The sequence below is a fragment of the Ictidomys tridecemlineatus genome, chromosome 4 (assembly GCF_052094955.1).
Source record: "Ictidomys tridecemlineatus isolate mIctTri1 chromosome 4, mIctTri1.hap1, whole genome shotgun sequence".
Taxonomy (NCBI): Eukaryota; Metazoa; Chordata; class Mammalia; order Rodentia; family Sciuridae; genus Ictidomys; species Ictidomys tridecemlineatus.
Window position 1 is genome coordinate 89,556,443 of NC_135480.1, and position 25,061 is coordinate 89,581,503.

Sequence of the window (25,061 nt, forward strand, 5' to 3'; positions counted from 1 at the left end):
TATTCCTACATTCTCCTCCTCCTCTTTCTGTTCATCCAGTAAATCTTTCTTAGTATTCAAGGTTCTGATCAAATTTCATAAAATCTAAGATATATTTGCCATTGACTCCAGTAAAAAGAAAAAAATTGAATGAAACAAATATCTTTTGGCAACTGCATTATTTTGATATTACTTTTAACACATCAGCTTAAAATCCTTTAGAAGCTTTAATGATTTTTTAATGTTTTAAAAAAAATATCCTGCAAGTCTAGGCTTCCCAACTAGAGTACAAATAATAAATACTCAGTCATGTTATCTGATAAATATTTTGATTCTATGTGCACAGCTGAAATTTCATAACCACAAAATATGAAAGTGAATAAATCAACAATATGACTCATATGCCTTTTACTATGCAGAGAACTGGACTTTAACTGAAGCAATATGATCTTGTCCTTGCTCCAAATCATCTATGATAAAGGTAACTGTCCCACCTCCCTGAAGTTGGTGTTATATCCTTAGTGAGAGCAATTGCTTATTTCTCCTCTTTTTCATGCACAGATCACAGTACCTTTTTGGTGTTTTCATTATGCAGTCTCTGGAATTGCTCAGGAGAACAAAGCTTGAGGGTATTAGTTGATTCTGCTGGCTCAACTGCTCTGGACTTAGTTCCTGAATAAGCTGTAGGATGTATTACATTATATAAATTTTCATTTCTGCCTCTTTGACCCTATTTATCACCTGATAAATTTGAGAGAGTGGGAAATCCTAAGAAGAATTTTAAATAACTAAAGACCATACTCACATCTAACCACAGGTATATGGAGATGTATTGTGACTGGGGAAGAAGAGAGAAATTTTTGATAAAGAAAACTGATCCATTAAAAAAAAAAGCAAGAACAGATTCTCATAATTCTGAGGGAAATACCTCCAAGTTTTCAAGTCAAATTTGGCCTTTTCACATTCTGCAAAAAAAACATGATTTTCCCAGTGGTTTTACCTTATGGTTTTTACTCATTCATGTAGACTTCTGTGGTCTCTGAGCAAGAACATTATAAGTAAATATTTATCAGTGTGCTTTCCAATGGATATACAATGTGAATTGCATGTGCAATTTAAAATTTTCTACTATGTGTATTAACAAAGTAAAAATAAACAGGAAAAATCAATTTTAATAGTATGTTTTCTATGACCAAAATAGTGTGTAGTATGTTCAAAAAATTATTATTTCAAGCTTTGTAACTAGATACAATTCAATGTCACATGTGGCTAGTGGCTCCCATATTAGATAGTATAATATCCCATATTGGAAGAGTAGTTCGAACTCTGGAAGATCAAGTCTGTCACTGGTGACTTGTGTCTCAGAACTTTTGAACTCTAGCAATTCTCTTTATTCAATATGGGTAAAATGCTTTCAAAAAGTTATGCAATTTGGGACATTTTAAAGGGGTTTCCTTAGTCATAGTTGTAATTCACAGAAATGTGTAAGCATTGAAAAAGTCTAAATTTTGGCACTTACATAATAATCATAACTAACAATTGTCACATGCTTATCTTTCATTTGTTTATGCATCTTACATTAATTATTTGTCTGCTATGTGTCAAGAACTCTACTTATTGCTGTTACTCATTGAAAAAGAAATCAGGTATGTCCTAGTGGGAAAAACTTGATAGACATAGTCTTATCTACTGAGATGGAAAGGGAATAGAAATGGAACAGATTTAATTAGGGGAGCAAGTTACTTCTATGAAATCAATGGAACATTTGAGCAGAAATATTGAACATGCAGTTAGAGCTAAATGAGTTTGGAGTTTCTGGAGAAAATTTTGGACAAGAGCTAATATTTTGGGAATTATCATGTGTCTGTCAGTAGATGTTCCTAGCCTTACAAAGTCATATAAAGAAGTAGTATATTATCCCATCTAACAGATACTAAGCCTGATAACTGAAGAGGTGGAAAAACTTATACAAAATTACCTAATTTACAAGGTGACAGAATCTTATTGTAGATTTCGCTTTCTATAATGTTTCTACTAGTGAACTATTTCTATGAACAGCCTAAACAGAACGATAGCTTTTTAGCGATTTAGAAACTGGATCTCACCAGAGAAAAGGCAAAGTGGCCTATGAAAAGACAATGATTGCTTTTGTGAAAACTACATTCATGATGAAATGATAGGAGGATCATAGAGATTCTGCATGGGCCCAAGGTTTGAAAAATTCTGGAAATTTTGAGATAGCTTTTGTCAATGATTCCAGTCTTACCTTCTGTATCATTGGCCATTTTGACGGCCTTACGTAAACTCTGGATAACCGAGGGAACTACCTCTTGGGGCTTCTGCAGTATGAAGTCCGCCACAATCAAGGCCTTGTCTCTAGGTATGGCATTATTAAATTTTTTCTTTTCATCTTCTGGTAATTTAATCACATCTTTTTTCACCAAATTGTCCAAAAAACCAGTGATGGCTTTTTTGCCCTCGATTTCCAACTTCCTACGTCGTTCGATTTCTTGTTTTTTTTCTGTCAGAAATAGAAAAATTCCTTCAACTGTAGGCTAGGCTTTAAGAGTTTTACTCTCACCTTAGACACAGCCTTAACATAAAATGCAATCACCATCTCCAAAACAAACTGCTCACCTCTTCATTGTACCCATGGACATCTCATACCTCCTTGAATTTGTAACAAACTATAGTGATTCCTTGTTACCTAAGTGTTGGTCTTTCTCTCTTTCTTTTCTTTTTCTTTTTCTTTTCTTTTTTTTTTTTAGTTTGTTTGTTTTTTAAAGAGTTTCTTTTCTCCCAAATGTGGCATTGAGCCAAATGTTATGTCATCCACTGTTCTCATATTCTTGTTTTTTTATTTACAGCCTATGGAAGTCATTATGCTCCTCCTGGGATATGTGATCTCAGGAAACTCCATGCCTTTGTCTAGGCAATTAATTCCTCCCACTAGAGCATGGGCTTTTCCCGCTCCTCTGTATTAAGTGTCTTTGGTCAAGTGCTATCTTGGAATGCACATCATTTTATACAGTTGCTATACTCACACCTCAGAGCCTAAAAATATTGTAAAAGACTTCATATGCTCACTGAATATATAAATTAATGAATAAATAAAGGAATGCCCTTAAAGTTCTAATTCTTTAAAATTTTATTCTCAACCAAAAATCAGAATTGAATCTATGATGACAACCTTCCATTATGGTAAATTATTTGTCACTGGGTCACTGTATCACTACTTCTTAGGACAATTTAAAATTTTATAGAGGAAAAGGATTCAGATATAAAAGTATTAAATGAATCCTTTATTTTAATATTATCAATGGAAATTGGGAAGTTTGTAAATAGGAAGGCAGGATACCTGATCAGTTTTCAGTTAACTTTATAAATATAGTTGTTCAATCTTTCTAGATGTCAGGATGACTTTGACACAAAATGACATTATTTAAAGAAGATATCAAGACATTGAACAAAAACTTTGGCCTAGAAGCACCAGCCACATCATTCATACTATCTTGACTTATATTTTCAGCAAATGTTTATTGAGTAATTATTATGAGAAAGGCATATGGAAGCTGAAAACCATAAAAAAGTTTCCTAATATCAATTAATTTAATAAAAAAATGAAATCTTATGCACTAGTTATGACTAGTTATGAAAATAATACATAGAAAACCAACATATATCAGCATTATTTCTAAGTCATCACATTAGGTTGTTTACAAATATCAGTTGAAACCAGGATTCTCACACTAAACTAATTGATTAGTTATCATATACCTTTTTTAAATAATAAAGTGATAAATAAATTATAAAATATATGGAATTTAAGAAATGACTTTATACTAAGTACACAAATTGGTGTTCAAGTTACATTCTTATTCATGTTCTCTGTAGTTAAATATCACACAGTTTCAGCAACAATAGTCAAAATTTATTAAGCACACATCATGCCAAGTGCTTGACATAAATCTCACTAAAATATAATAAAAACTATCTCAAAGGTATATTACTATATCGTATCTCATACACAGAGTCATGTGATAAGAATATAGGGTAACTAGTAACTGAGAAGCAAGAATTAAAACCAAGGGTTTTAGAATTTAGAGGCACTAGTCTTGAATTATCAAGTGACATTACTTGAACTTGGTGAAAATTCCCTTAGGGAAAAACAAATGAATCACTTCAGAGACTCAGAAAAGATGCATAAATTCTAGCTGGTGAGATTATTGAGGCTCCATAGAAGAGGTGGCAGGAAAAACACTGGTCTTGAAATAGAGAACATGAGTGTTGTAGAGTTTTTGAAGAGTTGAAAACAGTACTTAGGTTAGTGTGTGCAGTATCCACCCTGCCTGAGGTCTGGGCTTCTCTTTTGTTTATTTGTGTGCACAAGAAATAGTGAAGTATTGACTAAATGAATGATATGTAAAGTAACATGGTAAGCAATAAGAGATTTACAAAAGAATAAGGGCTTGAATAAAAGCTGTCAACATCATATTCAATAATCAAAAGTTGAAGTTTTTTAATAAAATTGGGAACAGGGAAAATATGCTACCCTTGCTACTTTTATTCAACATAGTACTGGAAATCCTAACAGGAACAACTGGGCAAGAGAAAAAAATAAAAGGCATACCTATTGGAAAGGAAGAAATTAAAATGCCCCTGTCTGTAGACCACATGATTTTATAGATAGAAAATCCTAAAAAGTCCACCATAAATCTATTAGAACAAATAAGTAAATTCAGCAAAGTTTCAGTATGCAAAATCAACACGCAAAAATGAGTAGCCTTTCTGGCCCCTTACAACAAAATATCTGAAAAATAAGTTAAGAAGGTAGTTTTACTTAAAATAGCTGCAAAAATAGATAAATAAAATTCTAGAGAATAAATTTAAACAAGGAGGTGAAAACATATGCACTGAAAACTATAAATCCCTGAGGAAAGAAATGGAATAAGACATGTAAATAGAATTATATCCTATGTTCATGAGTTGGAAGAATTAATATTGTTATAATGTTCATAATACCTAATGTAACCTAAATATTCAATGCAATGCCTTTAAAAGTTGCAATGACATTTTTATAAAAATAGAAAAAAACATGCTAAAGTTCAAGTGAACCCCCCCCACACACACACATACACACAAATAGCAAAGACACTCTTAAGAAAATAAAGTTGAAGTCAATGTCCTGATTTCAAAATAGACCACAAAACTCGAGTAATCAAAACAGCATGGTACTGACATTAAAACAAAGACATGGGCCAATGAACCAGATAGAAAGCATAGAAATAAACCCAAGTACTTATAGTCATTTGATTTTCAACGTAAGTGCCAAGAACACAGAGAGGGGAAAAGGTACTCTCTTCAATAAAAGGTTTTGGGGAAAACTGGATAGCCATATACAGAATAAAATTAGATCCTTATTTTACACCATATACAAAAATTAACTCAAAAAGAAGTTAAAGATCTACACTTAAAACCAGAAATTGTAAAACTTCTAGAAGACAGAAATAAAGTTGCATTGCTTTGGTCTGGGCAATGATGGATATGACCCTAGAAGCATATACTTTTGTTACCTGTGCTTCTAGGATCATATCCATCATATATGATTATATCAAACTAGAAAGCTTTTCTCTTTATAGAGAAAGAGAAACAACAGTGTGAAGACATGACCTACAGAATGGGAGAAAATATTCGCAAATGGTACATCTGGTCAGAGATTCATATCCAAAATATGTCAAAAAACAATAATAACAACAAGAAAAACCCTCAAATCACATAAAATCAAGACAAAAAATGATTTTTAAATGGATGAAGGACTTGAATAGAAAGTTGTCAAAAGTTGTCAAAAATGGACAAACAATTTACCCACAGGTATTTGAAAAAGTGTTCAACGTCTGTAATCATCAGGGAAATGCAAGTTAAAGCCTCTATGAGACATCACTTCAATATCTAATCAAACGGCTACTATCAAAAAGATACAAATTCAATGTTGCATAAAATATGTAGAAAAGGAACCCCTTGGACACTGTTGATGGGAATGTAAAATTAATATAACCACTATGGAACAGAATATGGGGTTTCCTGAAAAATGCTAAGTAGAACTACTGTATGATCTAACAAGTCTACTACTGGGAATATATTCAAAACATGTGAAATTAGTTTGTTGAATGTTTTTGCACTTATAATCTATATTGCAGCAGTAGTCACAACAGCCAAGAAATGGAATCAATGTCAATATCTGTGGACAGAAAAACAGATAAGAAAAATGTGGTATCTATACACAATGGATTACTATTCAGTCATTAACAAAGGAAATTCTGTCATTTGTGAAAACATGGACAAAATTGAAAGATATTATGTTAAGTGAAATGAGGTAGGCCAGGCACAGAAAGCTAAATTCCACATGATCTCACTTATACACAGAATCTAAAAAAGTAAAACTCATAGAAATGGAGACTAGAAAGAGCTTACAAGAAGGAAGTTAGTTTGGAAGATATTAGTCAAAGGAATCCAAATTATAATTATGTAAGAGAAACAAGCTCAAGAGATCTATCGGGCAACATGATGATTATAGTTAATAGTGATGTACTGTATCATTTAAATTTTTTCACAGAGTAAATTTAAAGTGTCCTCACACAAAATCTGATAAACATAGGAGTCAATACATATGTTGTTTATCTCTGTTTAGGCATTCTACAGTGTACATATATTTTGAAACATAATAAGCATGTTTAATTTTATTTTGCCAGTTAAAATAAATAAATACATAAATTATAATTAACATGATAAAGAGGTTTGGATTATTTATTTTATAATTTACATAATCTTATTGAACCAATTGTAGATTTTAAAGAGTAGATTAATGGCTCTCACATGTATAGAGTCAGCCTAGACATGGAACCCAGGACTGAGTACCATTTGTCTGAGAGTCAATGTGATATATCTTCTCCATATCCCACAAACTCATTAAATTAACTTTTAAAAGTGAACTCACTTTAATTCCCTTCTTTCATTTCCTTACTACTAAATAATATCTAACTTTCAATATATGAAATTATCGAAACCTGGCGCTGTGCACATCTTTTACCTTATTTATAGCTTATTTTCTATCACCGTTCATATACTGATTTCATCTGCTAAATATGTGCTAAATTCTAACTGTTCAATTCTCCTCTTCAGACCAACATCTTTCTCTTCTTAATTACCCCAAGAGCCTTTATATCCTTTTTATCCCCTTCTTATCTATTTTTCACAAGGAATCAGAGTGAGTATTCCACTGTTAAGAGATCATCAAATCTCTCAATTTAACCTAATTTAGGTGTCATCATTCAGCCTCATCTTCTGATCCTGTCTTCACCTTGCTCACTACATTTGAAATATTCTTCCCTTCTTTTTTTTTCTAGAAAACCTCTGCTACTGGATCCCTTCATTTTCAATCCCCTACCCCTTCATTTCTTCCTGTCCTCCCATCATCTCTTTTTATCCTCCATATCTCAGATGTGACAGCACTTTCTTAGGGGAATGCTCCTTGATGCTTCCTAGACAAAAATGTCAAATGTATGAGATCCTAAGGTGGCTTGTTTCTCCCAAAGTTAGCATTATTTTCCATATGAGTGTGGTTCCAAACCTACTTATCGCTATTCCACCATCATATTCCATGCTTGCTCCGTGAGTACAGGTTCTGTGAGATAAGTCTACATTATTGGCATTCAGAGGGCATACAGTAATTTTCTACTGAATCACTGATCACTGAATGTGGTAAAAAATACAAAATTTAGCCATGACCTGACTTAGAGAATATTTAACAGCAAGCTAAGTAAATTTGATACATTTGACAGGTAATAAGAGCACACTGGAAATTTTCAAGTGATGGTAGTTACATTTATTCTTCTACTCATTCAGGGATATGGAATGGGTGTCTACCTATACAAACATTTTGCTAAGGTTGGAGATACCATTTTTGGAAAGATATTCTTACATATCAAGGCTTACATCAAAATGGAGAGATGGATGTGCAAATAAGTAAATACAAACACTAATAATTTAAGTAACGGGTGGGCGTATGAATAAAAAAAGCAGAGGGTGGGAGGGGACTGTAACCCATGGTAGAGGACAGCTGCCCAGAGGAGTAAGGGCTTGGAACTGAGACCTGAAAGTGGAAAGCTACACCTTTGAGAACCTGGGAGCTTGTCTTCCGGCAGGGAACAACGTGGGCAGAAACAGAAAGGCTCAAGAAATCTGATGTAATCTGGAAGCTGGGAGAGCTGAGCATTAGAAGGAATACTACGGTAAGCAGAAATGTACAGCAAAAACTGAAATGGGAGAATTCAGATGCAAGCAGCAATTTAGGGACTTTTGCAGAAAACTAAGGTAATGTCAGTATCTCAGGATCTTCATTTTGAGAATCAGATCTACCTAGGATCACTGTGCTCAGTAAACATTTGACCTAAGACAAATTACATAACTCATCTCTAAGTATCTTCTTCAGCTACAAAATGGCAATAATATAGATCTAATTACGAGTTTTAAATCTTTTATTAAAAAGCATAAAATAGCTACCATATAGATTGTTTCCAAAAAATCAGTTGTTATTTATTATTGTGGTAGTAATTGCCAAATTGGGGTTATAGTAATTATAAAAATGGAGGAAATAATTTAGAAGACAAAATTAATCAAGACCACAATTTTGGTCCTGATTCCTCAGGAATTTTAGTTAACAATGGCCAATAAAACTATATCGTTTCTATTTATTGAGCCATTTCATATGGTTTTTTTCCTAGTGCATTTCAATTTCTCATATCTTTTACCTAATGATGCCCGGATTCCAATCCAATAACCAGTGTATTAGACTTGCCTGGCCAAAGTCACAGCCATGGGCATGAATTTAACTTATTCCTTTCTAGAACATTCCTTATTAAAGTAAGAAGATGACAAGGAAAGAAAATAATCAATTCTTATATTTTGGATCTTAATTTAAATTTTTTCAGCTAAGACACAAGATTTGGAAAGAATTATCCTACAGAGAGATTCAAAGAAGTAAAGAAACAACAGCAAAAATTTGTAAGTGAAGTGAATGCAGTATATACACTATGTTTCTATGCAGGAAGCTGAAGTCATGCCTGAAGGGGATTAATGAAATTATGATTAACTTAATTGAGAAGGTGGAAAACTTGTCTGAAAAGTTCAGATAGATTTTAAAAGACAATAAGTAGCCAGTGTGTGTTCCTGAGTTGGAAAATTGCAGAAATAGGTACATAGAATGTAAGAACTAAGCATTAACTAACTGATCATCTTTGTCAAAAGTGCAAATCTTCAGATAAACTTACACAAAACCAGCTACATGAGAATTATGTAGATCTCTGAAAGATTATATGTGCCTACAGTTTATTAAAGAATGAACTATGTGACCGGGCATGGTGGTACATGCCTATACTCCCAGGAATTTAGGAGGCTGAGGCAGGAGGATTGCAAGTTCAAAGCCAGACTCAGCAATTATCGAGGCCCTAAGCAACTTAATGAGAACTTGTCTCAAAATTAAAAACAAACAAACAAACATAAAGTACTGGGGATGTGACTCAGTGATAAAGTGCCACTGGGTTCAATTCCTTGTTAAAAAAAAAAAAGAATGAGCTATGCAGGGTGAGGGTAATGGGGTAACATGAGAAAAATGACAAAACATTGTCCTTTAGGCTGGCATCTATGACATGTCTCATGTCTTTCTCTTTTTTCTTTTCTTTGTCCATGGTCCCCAAACCTTCTCTTAGTCCATTTTTCTCCTCTGATTTCTTAGCATTTCTATCTCTGTTCATTGAAAGCACAAATCCTGAATTTTTAAAATGACTGTAGATTATTAAGATTTATCAGGTCTAAGACCTAAATATTAGAAATGTAAATATAAAGTTTAGAAACTGCTGATCTAGTCCAACCTCTTCATTTTCAAATGAGGAGAATAAAGCCAAAGAAGTGATATGATGTGATTGAATTCTAGCTGCCTCAGTACCTAATGACTCCTGACTTAAGCCTTCCCTTTCTGGGTCTGAGATAGGCAACCTGGGAATCATGTGCAGGATGGACTGATTGGAGGGTAAGTCCTGGAGACAGGGACACTAGCTGAAAAACTGTGATAGAAATCCAAGACATCCAGAGTTTTCAGTACGAGGACCAGAAAAATGGGGAGAAAAATGGAGCCACTTTTAAACTGAACAAGGATATAATTCAACATAAGAAACAGTAAAGGGGCAGGAACCGAAAGCCTCTCAGATCTGTTTCTGGAAAGAGTGTTTATGAACTCATGACTAATGCAAAGTCTACAGGAAACAGAAAAAAATTCAGAGTCCATTTAGAAACCTTGAGAATTGTCCAACTCTCAAGCCTTACTCTGTCTTTACCTCCCCCTTGATCATCAGAAACTGAAGGAGAGGAATAAACTTCTGTCTGACTCAAAGATACCTGGAGACCACACTCAGTGTCTCTAAATCCACAACCTGAGTCCAGTGACACACAAGTGATAAGGGCAAGAACCCAGTTGCTCTGCTTCCGTTCTGTTACTTCTGCCTGTCACAGAGCAATGAATATAGTGTTTTCTAAGAACCAAGTCCCTAGGTCCTAGTCAGGAGGGCACCCCACTCACCAGCCATGGAGGACAGCCTTGGTCCCTTCCTTCTCCAGCGGAGAGAGCACCAGACTAGAAAACGAAAGAAAGTCACCCAGCATTTCTTTAGTTTAGAGGGCGGGACATCTATTTATTGATTTCGAAACTGCTGCTGGGAATTCTTGTTTCCTTGTCGGGAAGTCCCCTGTAGTTTCCAAAATAGCCACATAGTTTTGAACTACAATCTAAGTCCTGAACTCTAGTTCTTTTCTTTGTAAAGGAGAAAAATAAAGTGGACATGACAAAATATCATCCTATAAGTTGACAGCTGTGTTGTGTTTTCTTTGTTTTTTCTTTTCTCTGTGCACAGCCCCCACACCTGCTCTCAGTCCTTCCTTCTCTGCTCCTCAGTATTTCTACCTCTGCTCACTAAAAGCAAACATCCTGAAGGATTTACACCTAACTAATGTCCTTTCATTTCTAGATATCATTAACCATGTTGCTTCTGTTTCCTCTTTAGACTGTGTTACTCATGACAGTATCTTCCTCTCTGTCTCCCTGTTTTTTCAATCTTTACTGGAAATTGTTCTGACGTAACCCTTTTCTTCTCTCCCCAATATGCTTTTCTTGACCTGCCTAAGAGTGCCCTGACGTTTAATTTTTATTGAGGGTAGCTGTTTTCTGCATTTTGAAATCTTCTGTTCAAAGGCAGAAGAGGTCTCAGGCTGTAGAAGGAACACCTGAATGTACAAGACAGGTCTGTCTGAAGGAACAATTAATGACAACAAGGGAAAGGGCTGGGATATATTCAACTTTGAAGGTTTTTCAAAAGGTCAAAATTTACCTTTACTCTAAGGAGTTTAGAATGAGAAAGGGCTCCTTCTTCCACGTAGAAGTTATGTTTTTCCAGCCCTTCCCAAACTGAACTTTACTGAGTGAATGATTCACTTGAAGTTCATTTTCACTGGACCATAATGAGAAATCATACCCTAGTGTTTGTTCATAGTGTCATATATGTCTCCTGCTTGTTTCATGTCTGTTGACTGTTTTATCTTCTCAAGGAGACTGTAACTTACTAGGGACCTAAGGTTAAATAAAAATGTACTTTGTGTCTCAAACTTCTTAACAAAGAATAGAAATAAGTAGTTTTGGTAATAACTCTGTCAACAGTGTATACATCAGATTTTGGGATAAGTTGCTTTTACTGCTGCTGTCATAACTCTGTCTTCTGTGTGCCTCTCCTGATCAACTCTAGATTTTTTGAAGTTAGGTACCCATTTTTACTTTACCTACTTTGTATCTTCATCACTAATGCAGAAAGCCAAGCAAATATATATTATAAGAAAGAATGGTGCTATTAGCCAGTGCAGCTGTTATAGGTCAAATCAAGACAAGAAATCTGATACCTGCTCTAAATTCCACCTCCTGTCTTTCCAGCATAGAAAAATCAAAACAAAGGCAGGACAAACTTTTTTTTTTTCTCTCAGATTTATTAGCTTGTTTAAAGAAATGTTTATTTTTAATAGACATGACTCCAAAAACAGGTACAGAAAGACAAAACTGGCTTCCTAGGGAAAAGAAAATAACACAAGTATAAGAACGTGTTCTGCTAAATAACATGCAAGTTATGATGTCACTCTACCCATGAGTCCTCACTTACCAAAGGATAGTGCCCAGATGCTATGCTTAAATACTGTGCTTAAATATTGTGTCATATGGAGGTGAAGAAAGCACATCCAAAAGTGAGCTTTTGTAATCATATGACTACCTTTTGATTGATAGCAGCTGACCCTGGGAAAGGAATATCTGACTCTGTAGAACCTTCCTGAACGGAAAAAGAAAAGACCTCCCTTCGGTGTCTCCCCATTTATTAAACCAGACCTAGAAGCCTTGGCTAGCACGGGACTTCAGAATCCCCCCCCCCAACACACATATGCATAAACATAAACAGATAATGTTACAGCTTACTTATTTTAATGTCCTGGGAAGAGGTAGAAACATCTTGTCAAAGTCACCCTTTCAGTGGTGGGCATCTGTGCCCTACCCTCTGGTAGCTCAAATGAAAATCGAACCTAAAAGAAAAGGGAAACTCTGTAGACTTTTTTTTTTTTCCCTTAGTGGAGAATCTTGAATTAAGCTGGAAAAACTGCAATGGAAAAACTGTAAGATAAATGATATAAACAAAAAAATTGCAAATTAGAGTTTACTGACTTTGTCTACTCAGGGTGGAATGAACGTTAAAATACATGATTGTTTTATAGGGATTGTGGACCATAACAGATTAGATCTGGCTTTCAGGTATATCCACACACCAAAGAACCTCATAGAGTTTCTTTGGGGGGGAAATGAAATTATTGGAAGATAAATAAGTCCAGAGATTCCATGTGGGATAGCCAACTCCAGGGACTAGAGTGGAAGAAGCAACTGGAGCCCTACCTTTCGAAAAATTTCCTCCAGATCACAGGACCAGGCATATTCTTGAATATTTTTGATGAGTTTCATAATAAAAAGAGAGCCCAGTGTGGGATGCCTCCAAGAAACATTATCTGTTTAAAAAAATCACATTCCAAATCTCATTACAGGATTTTGATTAGATATAGAGAAGTAGCTCTAGTATTCCACTCCCCTTGGGGCATGGTATTGAGTTGGTTCTGTTTTCTTACACACCATTTGCCAATTTTTTAACATAAAGTTCCTGGTTATATTTTTACCAATACTCAATAAAATGCTGTATAGAATGCACATAGTGGGACATAATCCCTGGTTTTAAGTAGCTGAAAATCTAACAGAAAGAGAGGAAAAGACAGAATTGAGCAGAGAAGATTGATTGGTTCTTGAAGATTGAGTGTGCATTTCAGAGGTGCTACTTAATGACTCTGATTTAAGTTATTCACTTTGAAATGCACAGCCTCAACTATAAAGTGGAGCATAATAATTTCTGATACAAATAGATATTTGAGGAATAGATATAACACGTCACGAATGTCTGAGAGGTTATAGGATATATAATGGAAAATAACAGAATGAAAACAGTACCAGCACAATGAAAATACAAACTAGAATGGGTTCAAGAGGGAAAAATCACATCCTGTGGGAGGACAAAAGGTCTTTCAGGGTTAAGAATTTCTAAAGAGGAACAACATTACATGTGTAACAGGAGACACAGAGAAGTAATGAGAGATATAAAAAATTACTCAAAGGAATGCATGCATAAGAGAAAAAGCCATAGTAACAAGTATGCATAAAATTGTGGCTATATTCTCTGACCAAATCCTTTAGCCAATATTCATGATAAAATGCACATTTATAGTTAAAATTATTTTTAAAAGCACAACTGATTTATTTTGTTCTCTCCAGTTAAAGGAAATGGATAGGAGAGAGTCGAGGCAGGTATCAATGCCAAGTCCTTTATAAAATTAAGGGAGTAGATGGACAATTTTCTTCAGGAAAACATCACGATGTGTTGGGATTTATGCTGGGGAACATGGAACTAGGTTCTGTAGTTAAGCTGAAGATAACCAAATAGGAGTTTTCAGGAGTCATGTGGAAAAGAGGAGTGAGAGAAGCAAATAAAAGAAGGAGACAGAAACCAACAAAAAGGTGTCAAGAAGCCCAGAGCCTGCAAAGGATTATATTATTACCAGAGGTAAATTTCTTGTGGAAGGCTGGGATCAAAGGATTTCAGAGGACTACTACATATAATACTGAAATCTCCTTATTTCTTAAGCTAAACATGTATGGGATTTTTGCGTGGCATTATTGTTTTGATTAAAAAAATAACTGAGTTCCGTATCAAGACATGGTTAGCACAATATAGAACCAGCTATCTCTAGAGGGATGGCTCTTATTACAGAAAAAAAATCTGTAAACTAAGCTCTTTGAGCAGAAGCAGGACCTTAGGATCAGAGGTGACTAAGGGAATGTAAGTCCCAGAAAGTTGCAAAATTCAGTAGTTAAAAGAACTCAATGATTTCTATTTAATCCTTAATAAGAGAATGCATATGAGTTACATTATAGAAGAAACATCTTTAATAACAAGTCATTTGATGTGTTTTACTCTGTGGCATGCTCAATATTTCACATATATTATCTTTTTTAATCTTTAGAACAGTGATATTATATTCACATGTATAGGTAAGGAATTTTAAAAGGAACCCCAGAGAAGCTAAATAAATAGAACTAATTTACCAAGTACTAAATAGAAGGGTTAGAATATAGTCACAATACATTCCACAGCTTACACTTGGAATCATTTGGTATGTTCTGTTTTATACACTGCTTACTTCTAGTTAAAACTCAGTCTAGTTTAGGGTCCAATTATGCTTTGTCTACCTTTTTGTCCCCATTATTTTTCTATAAATATATAATGTCTAGGCAATTGGACTCTTGATGGTGCCAACATTGTGGACCTTTTTCTATGTGAAATTGGATTTCAGTTTTACTTCAGTGTAAATATACTTTTACTTAATTTTCTGTTATCCCTCACAATTTCAGGAAGAAATATGTTTCCATGGGAGGATTAACTTATTATTACTTCAGTGAAATATATATATATATATTCATTTTGTCTCTTTGGTGAGGGAAACTGAAAGTGTTACTGGATGAAACCTAAAACTGGTCTTCAAAATCCTTGTCTAAAGTTAAATACAGGTAACTATCCTCTGACAGGTGACTGAATTCTTTATTAGAACCCTCCCCACCCCACTGAAGGTATCCTGCACATAAACCCATTACCTGGTGTTGAAGAGCAGAAAGCAATAAAATCCTTCTCTACGTGGGCTTTCTTAATTCCATCGTCTTCAAGGTCTTCTGAATCCAGTAAGAATTTGCCTTCAGTGTCTCCTGCTGAATCTTTTAACCACACCACCCCTTGATTCTCTGGAAAGACAAAGTTTAGCTAGCTGCTTATTACCAACTGCCAAGAGAACTACCTCCTCTAAACCCCTGTTGAACCATACTCATTCACTTATTTGTCTTTTACTCACATACACATACATGCATTCATCTCAAGAGCTACCTTTCCAATAATTCTTTCTTTTTTTCAATTCATGCATTATTATTATGCACAATAGTGGAATTTATTGTGACATATTCACATGTAAGATCTTCTCAATAATTCTTACCTAACAAAATGCTAAAACTAACAACATCCAAGCATTAAAATCTCAAAACTAAAAGTGATTTATCCTTAGTTGAAAATGGAACAGGTAACTACCAACCAGAAGCATAATTCACAGAAGCCACTCTCATTGAGTGGGAATAACAGGTGTTCTTTGATATTAGAAACAGACACAAAGACATTGGATGTATAAAGCTGGACTCACCACCACGGCAGGCCTGGATGATGATCACCTTGGGTTTGTCCTTCAAACTTGGACAGTTCCAGGTGTTCAGCATTTGAAAGATGGTGTTGACTTCTAACACATCTGAGACTTTCTCAGAATACTTCGTGCCACAAATCCCATCCCGGATACCATGAGACATGAACACCAGAAAAGTACTGTCAGAGGTCTGGTGCTCTGGGCGGGCAGCAAATGCCTTCAGCTCTTTAGCCATGTCCTGAAAGAAACCACTGAATTTTAATCCATGTGATTTACTACCATTGTCCTTTGGGGATCTAATGCAGAGACACTTAAGGAATTCATTGAGGAATTCTATGAAAATAAATAACGTGGAAAATCAAATTCATGTCTCAATTCTCTGATAAAGTAAAGAAAGAAACGCTTATAGGAAGTCACTGAGATTTCTAGTAGAAACATAGGAGCATGGTTGAATTAATAGAACACTTTGCATTTAAAAGTTACACCAGGGTCTTGCTAAAGGACTCCTGCATTGGAAGGAGCTATGTAATATCAAGCACCCTCCAAGGAAAAATTGAGAGTACACACTGGTACTAAAGCATGCTTGCTAGCATTATTTAGAAGTATAAAGTATAAGACTATTGATTTTATAGTTTAGAAGCCTTACTGAAGCAGTGATATTTTCTTTCACATCCACTCTGTATCCTAGATTTTCCAGCAGCATTTTCATATCTCTGATATCAACATCAGCTCCAGCCCTCCTGGGAAGACTGTCAAACTCTGTATTGCAGATAATGAGAGCAAGACGAGTGCGGGTCATCCTAGCCATTATTGGATAAATCTGTAAGAAAGGAGATTCGATGAATAGTTTTGTTCTCTTTAATTCAATATTCAACCTATATGTTTAAAATAGCCTCCCATGCCCTAATCCTATTGAGAAAACAAATCCCATGAATTCCAGATTAAGAATAGGGAAAGCAACTGAATCTGAATTTGGGAGTTTGCAAATGACTAAAAAGCAGCTCAGCATCTTACTCTAAATTTGATATGAGATTTTGAAACATACAAAGGTTTTAATGCCAGAATTACTGAGTTTCAACACTGACTTGTCCATTTTCTGATTGTGTAACCTTGGAAAAAATTTCTTTACAATCCCCTGCATGTTTTCAGCACTCTGAGTTATTTTGATGGTTAAAAGTATTGTTATAAGCAAAGAATCTAGAGCAACGTGTGACTCACAGCCAATACCAGACACTGATGTTGCGGTTATTATATTATGATTTACACAGGAAATTGATCCAAACTTGGAATTCTATGTAAGCCTTGGATTCTAGAGATGAAAATCATCTATTTAAGGGGAGCAGCCCGATTATTCTCCAAAACATCTCAAGGAAATTGGCTCTAAGGAAGAAGCACTGCACTTCAGAAGAGTCTCAAGGGTGTCTTTCAGTTCACTCATTTTATTTTCTGAGCACAGCACCTCTGTTGACTTTTCTTTCCAAATCCTTTGCGCTGTTTCTAAGGGGCAAAGCTTGAGGCCCCCTCCTGGGCCTGAGGATGTGAGCTCAACTTGGTGGCTTTTCATCTCCTGAGGAGCTGCAAGAGACAAGAAGCTTTTAGTCACGAATGTTGTGGAGTGAGCTCACTGTTAATGGAACACTTTCCAAGCCAGAGACTTCTAGTACTTTGATATAGGGTCAGGATCAGCATTATAATAAAATATTTTTGATAAACACATAGAAAGGAAGTTTCTTAAGGCCATGAATGATTAAAAAATACTGAGAAAACAATCAGTATTTTAGAAATATTGAAGATATAAATTTATTTGAAAGATTTAAAGCCTACAATAAAATTGTGGGGAGTTAGAAGTAGAGGACTTAAGGAACTATATTAAAATGTTTTATAAACTATAGATATTTGCCTATTAATTCATATAACAGGCATGATAGTAGACATCAGGGATATATATTTTTTAAATGAGCCTTTGTTTCATTCTTCAGGATCATTTTCCAATGTGGACAGATGTAAGGTAGAGAGGCAAGATTGAATATAAGGACTGTAATGAAGAATGATACATGCTAAAATCAAGATACACACTAAATAGATTCATTTCACTAAGCACTGATCACATAAACATATTAAGAAGGGTTTTCACAGTAGTTGATTTGCAAAAATTCCTGAGGCTTTCATTTGATCACAAATTCAATACCATCCAACAATGTGATGCACTTGCTAAAAAAAATTAATGCAATCTGTTGTAGTTCAGAAGAGAAATGTTACAATGAGAAATTACATTTAATCTCAAAGAGGAACTTAAACTGTTGTATACCCAATAAAGTAAATCAAGGTATCATAATGTGTGTTGACTCCAAGAAAAGGGGCTAAATAGAATGGCTGTTTTGAAAAAAAACACATAGAAATAATTTTTATGTGGGATGAGTGGTCTGTTTATGCATAAAGAAATCTAGAGAAGAGTAGGAAAAACTAGAAATGTTTGAATTACTTTTTTTTTTAGTAGTGGGATAGTGCATTTAGTTATGGTTAGCATCCCTTCCCATGAAACATCTAAGAAAACATATATGAGATACTCTCCATTATTTGACTCAGCAGAGCAATGATTTTACTTATTGAAATACTTGCTTTCCTGGTTTCTAAATTTCTTCCAAATATAAGTTTATTTCATTTTTAAGAGAAAAGAATCACCTTTGGATTAAATTAGTCTAGAATTGTGAATGGAAAACCATTCTAGCACATAAAAACACTAAATTTTTTTAAGAGGATGGACTCATGCAAAAGGAAAATTGTCTTTTTGTTTTTAGGTTTATTTATTTTTTTCTTTTTTTAACCAATGAACAAAAGGGTGCCTGTTGACCATGTCAGGATTCATTTAAGGCTGCGACCATTTTCAAGGTACAGCACTGAAATACTTAAGATGTTGCTTGTCCTCTGAGACCTGAGTTTTTTCTGTGCTACCTCTAATATTGTGTAAAATAAAGAGGTTTTACTAATTTTTGTGGCAGAGACTGCACACTCTGAGCATCTACAGAGACCACAAGATGCTCTTCTCTTCCTCATGGTACCCAGCTGGTTCATGTTGCTAATCACTCCAGAATTTAGGTGTAGCCAAGTGACTGACTGTAATGTGAGAACATTTGATGCAATGCACCTAGGCTGAACCTAGATGACCCTCCGTATTCTTTCCAATGGTACAAACTGGATGGTTATGGCCACATTATTTTGGCATTGTATGTTACAGATAATTTCTTCCACGGGATGGAAGATATCTAGGTATCTGGGTTAACAGTTGGAAGGAAGTGGCTGCTGATCAATAAATGGCCAATTCAGAATTGTCTTGAATGAAAACAATTTTCTATTATCTATATGAGACATTATAAAATTTTGACTCTATTATTGTATCCTATGTTGTCTTAACTTATACAGGTATGTTAGTATCATTTGTATTCCTAAAACTTTGGTAACTTTAATTTGATGATAGAGATACCTAAATACTTATTCATTTGAGATTTATGTACTCATGCAAATTCAATCCAAGCAAAAACATTATTAGTCTTCTTCATTACTCTCTAACAGTACAGGATCTGGAACAGAGTTAATGTAAGAAATATTTTTCCTAATTGACTAGTATCTGATCATAATTATGACATATATTATCTAATGAAATGGTCTTTTAACACTTATTTATTGCCTGCACACTATAAGCCAACCAAGGTTAGATGGAACTATATGAAAAAATAAATAGGTTTTATTTCATTATGAAGCAAAAAGTCCAAAAGAGAGAAAGAATAAATGTAGTGAGAAAGGAAAAAATGTAGTTAGAGTTAATGACTGGAGAATTACTGGGCTTTGAAATACAGAATAGGGACTTTGAAATACAGCAGTGGAAGTAAAAAAAAAAAAAAAAAAAAAAAGCAGAAACTGATCCAGATTTGAGAGAGGAGTCAATGAAAATTAGCCACTGCTTGAAAGTTAGAGGTAAGGGAAAAGAAAGAGCCAAGGATGAATCTTAGATTTCAGATGTGAACAAATAGTGATGGTGATACAATTAGCAGAGCCAGAATTAACTGGAAGCTGTTCAGGATGGGAGAAGAAGGGGAAGTTCAGCTCTGGCAAAGTTTAGATAAATAAGTCCAGCAAAGATGTGAATAAACATCTTTAATAGGCACTTGAATAGTGAGGTATAACACACAAGTGGGAAATTAGGATTTGAGGCATAGGTTCATACATTTTTACAGATAGATGGATAGATAGAGAAGTTGAAAGAAATGCTTCTGCTAAAGAAGAGTAGATTAAGAAGAGAAAAAGGCATGGGATAAATCTGTGGGACCCTCACCCTGGGTTTATGGCATTAAGTCAATGACTGGGAAAATGGGGTTTACAGAATGTTCTTCCTTTGAAAACATGATTACCTGAGAAGGAAAGAAATGTTTCTCGGGAATCTTGCATACTAAAGTAATCTCCAGTTTGTGGACCTGAAGAAAGATAAAGGACATTAAAATTTATAATCTCTGAAGAACTTTGCCCCAGGTGTTGAATACTCCCCATAAAAATTCCTTTCACAGACCTGATTGATAATTAATCCTTTTCAACATGTGACTCACCTGAAACCACACTCATCACTGGGGGGAAAAAGGCCTCTAGGTATAGATGGCAGTATAGTTCCTTAGCATTTGAGGCAGAACATAAGAATGTTTCTAACTGATTCCCTTGATCTTGGCTCTATAGTAAAAGTGGAAATGAGACATCATTGGCTGTAGAATCAATAATTTTCTTGATGTGTGTATTTCAAGATGTCTCCTGAGGTTAACTCTACTGCATTACATATGAGTGCAAAGTAAAGTTGTCTGAGAGTAGACTATGGTTTTAAAGAAAACTATGATGCTAGACAGTTACGTTTGAACACTTACTCTTGTTAGATTTTACCACAGCAGAAAATGGTGAGGTGACCCTTTGTCAAAATCAGGGAAGAACAAACCCGAGTTTCAAGTGTGAGAGAAGTTGGTGAATTTCTCAGCAGTCTACTTACATCCTAGGAAGAAGGTTGTCAGAGAAATACTTGGACTCAGGGGTATTTTAGTTTTCTCATAGATATGTTCATCAACCCAGAATCACAGATTTTTATTCAAAATCAATAAGATTTTGTCACAAAATTCTCAAAACTCTTTCAAATGTATTCCCCGCTTAATTTAATAATCTCAACTCTTGTGAACTAGTGATATTTCCATAGTCCAGAGAAACTGGAGAAACATGGGTTAGAGCATTTGATAAATTTAGTGAAAGGATATAAATGAAAGTTACAGGAAAATACCCTGCAAACTTGACTATCAGAATTAGGTTCCCAACCATATTCTATATTCTGTACTTTATTCTCGATTTTCTTTGTATTCTCCATATTCTGTCACTGTGACCAAAAATAAGAATAAATTTAATAACAATAATAAGTAATATGGTGATTTTATGGACTGGCCCTTAATTCATTAGCTCATATAGCTCATTAACACATTATTTCAGATGGATTGTTTCATTTCCTAAGTGTAAAAAGTGGTGGAGCCAGGATGTGAACATAGGTCTGTCTTCACTACCCTTCACTACCAATCCCAGGGCTTTCATCACTAAGCCACTCTTACTGGCCACTCCAGGTGGCACACAAAGGGTGGTACACACTTATGTGTATAACAGAAGTTTTGTTACCGGTCCCTATTTCTCCCAGGTAAATCAAATCTCCTTGTTAGTATCATTAGTACTAACTACTCTGAGGAGGAAAATGTTGGAAACCTACAATTTAATTATTTGGGTTTTTGTGAAATCAGTCAAACCTATTGTTCATATTTCTACCAGAATCCATAGTATTGTCTGTTTGAAGACAAGAGAGCGGCAGATTTCAGGTAACAGAATAGCCACAGTGAGTTATGCAAATAGCTCTGAAATTCAAGATCTATGGGTTAGGGTTAGTAGCTCTGAAATTTAAGAACTATGGGTTGACAGGATAGAGATGACATGTTGGTTATTCAACAATCATTTCTGAACCTTATTGGCATTTAATGGTCGTCTTTAATTGAGGGGATAGAAGAGGACATAAAATGAAAAGGAAATATTAAAAGAAAAATAAGAAATTAATTACACACAGGAAACATGTAATGTCAGCTTAGATAGGCAAAGACTTCCCCAAATGCCTAGGAAAAAAAGGCATCTGACTTTCACAGTACTTCTCCTCTGCAGTAGCTTTGGGAAATGCAACAGAAATCCATGACTGGGTGGCCACTGTGCTAGTGTAGATATTAGGAGAGAAAATTCAAGAACATAATTGAAAGAAAAATTCACTTAAAAATCTTGACTTTGCTACAAACATTCAAATTATTCAGAGTGTTCCACCATTTCCCAGATATATTTTATTCTTCACAGAAAGCAAAAATTTGGAGAAAATGTCTATAAAGTATTTATTACAGATCTTAAGCCTTTATGTCATACAAGTTCATTAGTGCCTAGAGAGCTCTGGACTTAAAGAAAATGAACAAACAACAACAACAAAAAAAATGTGCCTTGCCTACAGACTGGAGCATTTAATATGAAGTTTTTAAGAATATTCTCAAGAACCTCAACAAATCAGTGAACCACAGACTAAGGATAGAAAATGAACTCCAATTAAGAAAAGACCACTAAGGCATGAGAAATAGAAACAAAGAGCCTGTTGATATGCAATAGGGGCATGAAGTCAAAGGCAAGGAAGCTGCTTGGAAACAAACATGACTAATTCAAGAAATCAGATGTTGGGCACAAAGACACTTGGACTATACAAACCTCAGCCTGAGTCATTTACACTTACCTGAGGAGAGCCCCAGTGTTCCTGCAAGATAGCAGTCATCTTTGCAAATATGAGTGATGAAGATTTGGCACGCCATGGGCCCTTTTTTAATGACAGAATCAGTCAAAGCTCGGGCCTTATCCATAACCGTAGCATTTTCAGCTCTTACTTTCTCCATCTCTTCCTGGTTCAACACTCTTTTCTCTAATAATTCATCCAGCAAGCCATTTATTGTGCCAGCTTCCACTGACTGGATAAACAGCCTCCTCTTCTCCTTCAGAATTTTGTCTGTTTGAAGCACAGGAATTTCACAACTCAAGGAAACAGCCTCATTTTCACCATTAATGGAGAATCGTCTAGATTTAATCAATAACACATCCCTCTCTACACACTTCAATCTTGTCTCTTATTCTATTGCTGTGCTACTTTTCCCCTTCAATATCACCCATATATGCACATAGAGTGGCCTGAAGACTAAGAGCTACTGTCCTTCTCTCAGTACCTGAAAAGCAGAGGTCATCCTTTCATGTCCCATGTTTCCTCAAATCTGAATAATAAAACAATGAGACAATAACAACCCAATTTCTTTGGGGAAAACAGGTTCTGCTACTCATCCTGTTCTGATTCTGCTCCCTTTGTAAGGCTTAATGGCATTTGAGAACTAAGATTGTAAAATGACAGCAGGATGCCAGTAAAGCACTAGTTCCTTTCTCACTCTTGCCTTTCCTTTCTGACAACTTTGAAAATTTTCTTGTCTTCTTTCCTTCTGTCCCTCCTCCCTCTCCCTCATTTTGCTCACTAAGTATCCACAAAACCTAATACGAGCTTCCGTAGAGCCAGTCTCTTTCAAAATTATTTCTTCCTCAAGACCAGTTGTTTTAAAGGGAAAAAAAGAAACTCACCAGCCATGTCTTTTCGTTCCTACCCTCGGATGTAATATGAAACTGAAAGCATATTCCACCTTCCTCTTCAGCAGGGTGTGCACACATATTGAGAAATAACCACCATACGTGCATATACATGCTTCTGTAAAGAAGAACACAGATTTCGGAAATTCAGACTTCATTAGGGTGTGCATCCTCGAAACTTTTTTTCATTACTATCAGGATTAGCTTAGAGTAGGACAGGACTGAAGCTTGGAGAATAAGGAATGAGAAAGTACTTATACAATTAGACTCACACAATGTACTATCACCCAATCATTAAGTAGTGATATCCAGAAAAGTGATTTATTCTTGCAGGCTTTGAACCACTCTTCCCTTGCCCTACCCTGAAGCTCTTAGGCAAGTCCCATAAGTTATTTGTCCCTGTGAAGCTGTTTTGCTGTTAGGAATGGAAACATTTTTCACTGAAACTGAATCTTGTCTTATCTAATATTCTTCCTTTTCAGATGGCTCTCCTTGGTGTAACACTGTATCATAGTGATGCAGGGGAGGGAAGGAAGGCCCAAAGAGATCACTGGTTTTTAAGTACATGTTTAATTGACCATCCCAGAATAAACCCCAATTTAGCCAATTTATTTTATAAAGCTCATACTTTGAACTAGAATTTGGGATTTAACATTTAAGCATTTTCTTCTTAGTCAAGGTATTAGACTTTCTTATGTGTTGCTCTATATGTAAAATAACTATATTAATGGTACACACTTACACACTTTTGAACATAAATTAGTGAAAATAAACAAATTGTATTGATCATTGCCTGGCACATGATCTGTGGTATGATGCTTTTAATTTTATTTACCATTAGAAGACTCACCAAAATTAATTATTTGCAAATTCTATGACTGTTGATTCTCATATAACTCATTCACTCATGCATCTGGAAAATGTACACAGAACATATACTGCATTCCTGACACTGTTCTTGGTTCTGAGGGTTCCATCAAACCAGGCCCTGACCTCCTGCCCCCATGGTTTCATATTCAACAGGAGAAGAAAACATAGAATCCAATATGCAACTACAATATTGTTAATGTTAGAGTGATTCTAAATATTAAGGAGAAAAAAAATTTGGAAAGTGGGTGATGACATATAGAAGAGTCTGAAAGTATAGGCAGGGGAGATAAGGAAGGCCCAAAGAGAACACTGTTTTTAAGTACATGTTCCATTGATCATCCCAGAGTAAAACCCGAAAATTTAGCCTATTTATTTTATAAATATATTTAATGGGCTAAATACAAAATGCAGCTATTAATCCTTCTTGTATTTCAATGTCATATAAAAATTCCCAGGAAATTGATGGATGTCTTGCCTCTGCTGTTGTGACAGCCACACTTTTCTTGTTGTGACAGCCACACTTTTCTTGTTTGGCCACAGTGTATCTGCCATGACACAATTCATGAAAATTGATAGATATACCATACTTGTAG

The 25,061-nt window shown here is 35.1% G+C and overlaps 2 protein-coding genes across 7 annotated transcripts in view; both read right to left on the minus strand.

The window, feature by feature from the left end:
* Positions 1 to 11,454, minus strand: part of LOC101964473 (caspase-4) — a 28,252-nt gene extending 16,798 nt beyond the window's left edge. Inside the window, exons 1-5 of one of the 5 annotated variants that reach the window (XM_078046937.1) lie at positions 11,415 to 11,454; positions 10,610 to 10,663; positions 2,246 to 2,500; positions 785 to 817; positions 551 to 660 (exon numbers count right to left, since the gene is read on the minus strand). In XM_078046937.1, coding sequence (XP_077903063.1) covers positions 551 to 660; positions 785 to 817; positions 2,246 to 2,500; positions 10,610 to 10,616 — 405 coding nt within the window. In that variant the 5' untranslated portion in view covers positions 10,617 to 10,663; positions 11,415 to 11,454. Of the gene's footprint in view, positions 1 to 550; positions 661 to 784; positions 818 to 2,245; positions 2,501 to 10,609; positions 10,982 to 11,414 lie in introns of those variants that run through there. The other 4 variants (XR_013437864.1, XM_078046936.1, XM_013360230.4 and 1 more) reach the window with 4 other exon arrangements.
* A 585-nt stretch (positions 11,455 to 12,039) lies between these two features.
* Casp1 (caspase 1) lies at positions 12,040 to 23,711 on the minus strand. Of its 2 annotated transcripts, XM_021728963.3 has the most exons (10): positions 23,593 to 23,711; positions 22,712 to 22,978; positions 20,298 to 20,360; positions 17,351 to 17,466; positions 16,538 to 16,711; positions 15,895 to 16,129; positions 15,305 to 15,448; positions 13,007 to 13,116; positions 12,539 to 12,642; positions 12,040 to 12,138 (listed from the first exon to the last, which is right to left on the minus strand). In XM_021728963.3, the coding sequence occupies exons 1-9, from the start codon at positions 23,597 to 23,599 to the stop codon at positions 12,544 to 12,546; spliced, it is 1,215 nt and encodes a 404-aa protein (XP_021584638.2). In that variant the 5' UTR covers positions 23,600 to 23,711; the 3' UTR covers positions 12,040 to 12,138; positions 12,539 to 12,543. The 2 variants fall into 2 exon arrangements, with proteins under 2 accessions (XP_021584638.2, XP_040141079.2); XM_040285145.2 differs by lacking the exons at positions 22,712 to 22,978; positions 23,593 to 23,711 and adding an exon at positions 20,490 to 21,249.
* Between the last annotated feature and the right edge of the window lie 1,350 nt (positions 23,712 to 25,061).

What these genes read in the sequence shown, in the direction of transcription:
- Casp1 (XM_021728963.3), bottom strand. An exon ending in CATCCAGGCCTGCCGTGGTG is followed by an intron (nt 15,449 to 15,894) that starts GTGAGTCCAGCT and finishes TTGTCTTTCCAG; the next exon opens with AGAATCAAGGGGTGGTGTGG. An exon ending in TGGAGGAAATTTTTCGAAAG is followed by an intron (nt 12,643 to 13,006) that starts GTAGGGCTCCAG and finishes CTTTTCTTTTAG; the next exon opens with GTTCGATTTTCATTTGAGCT.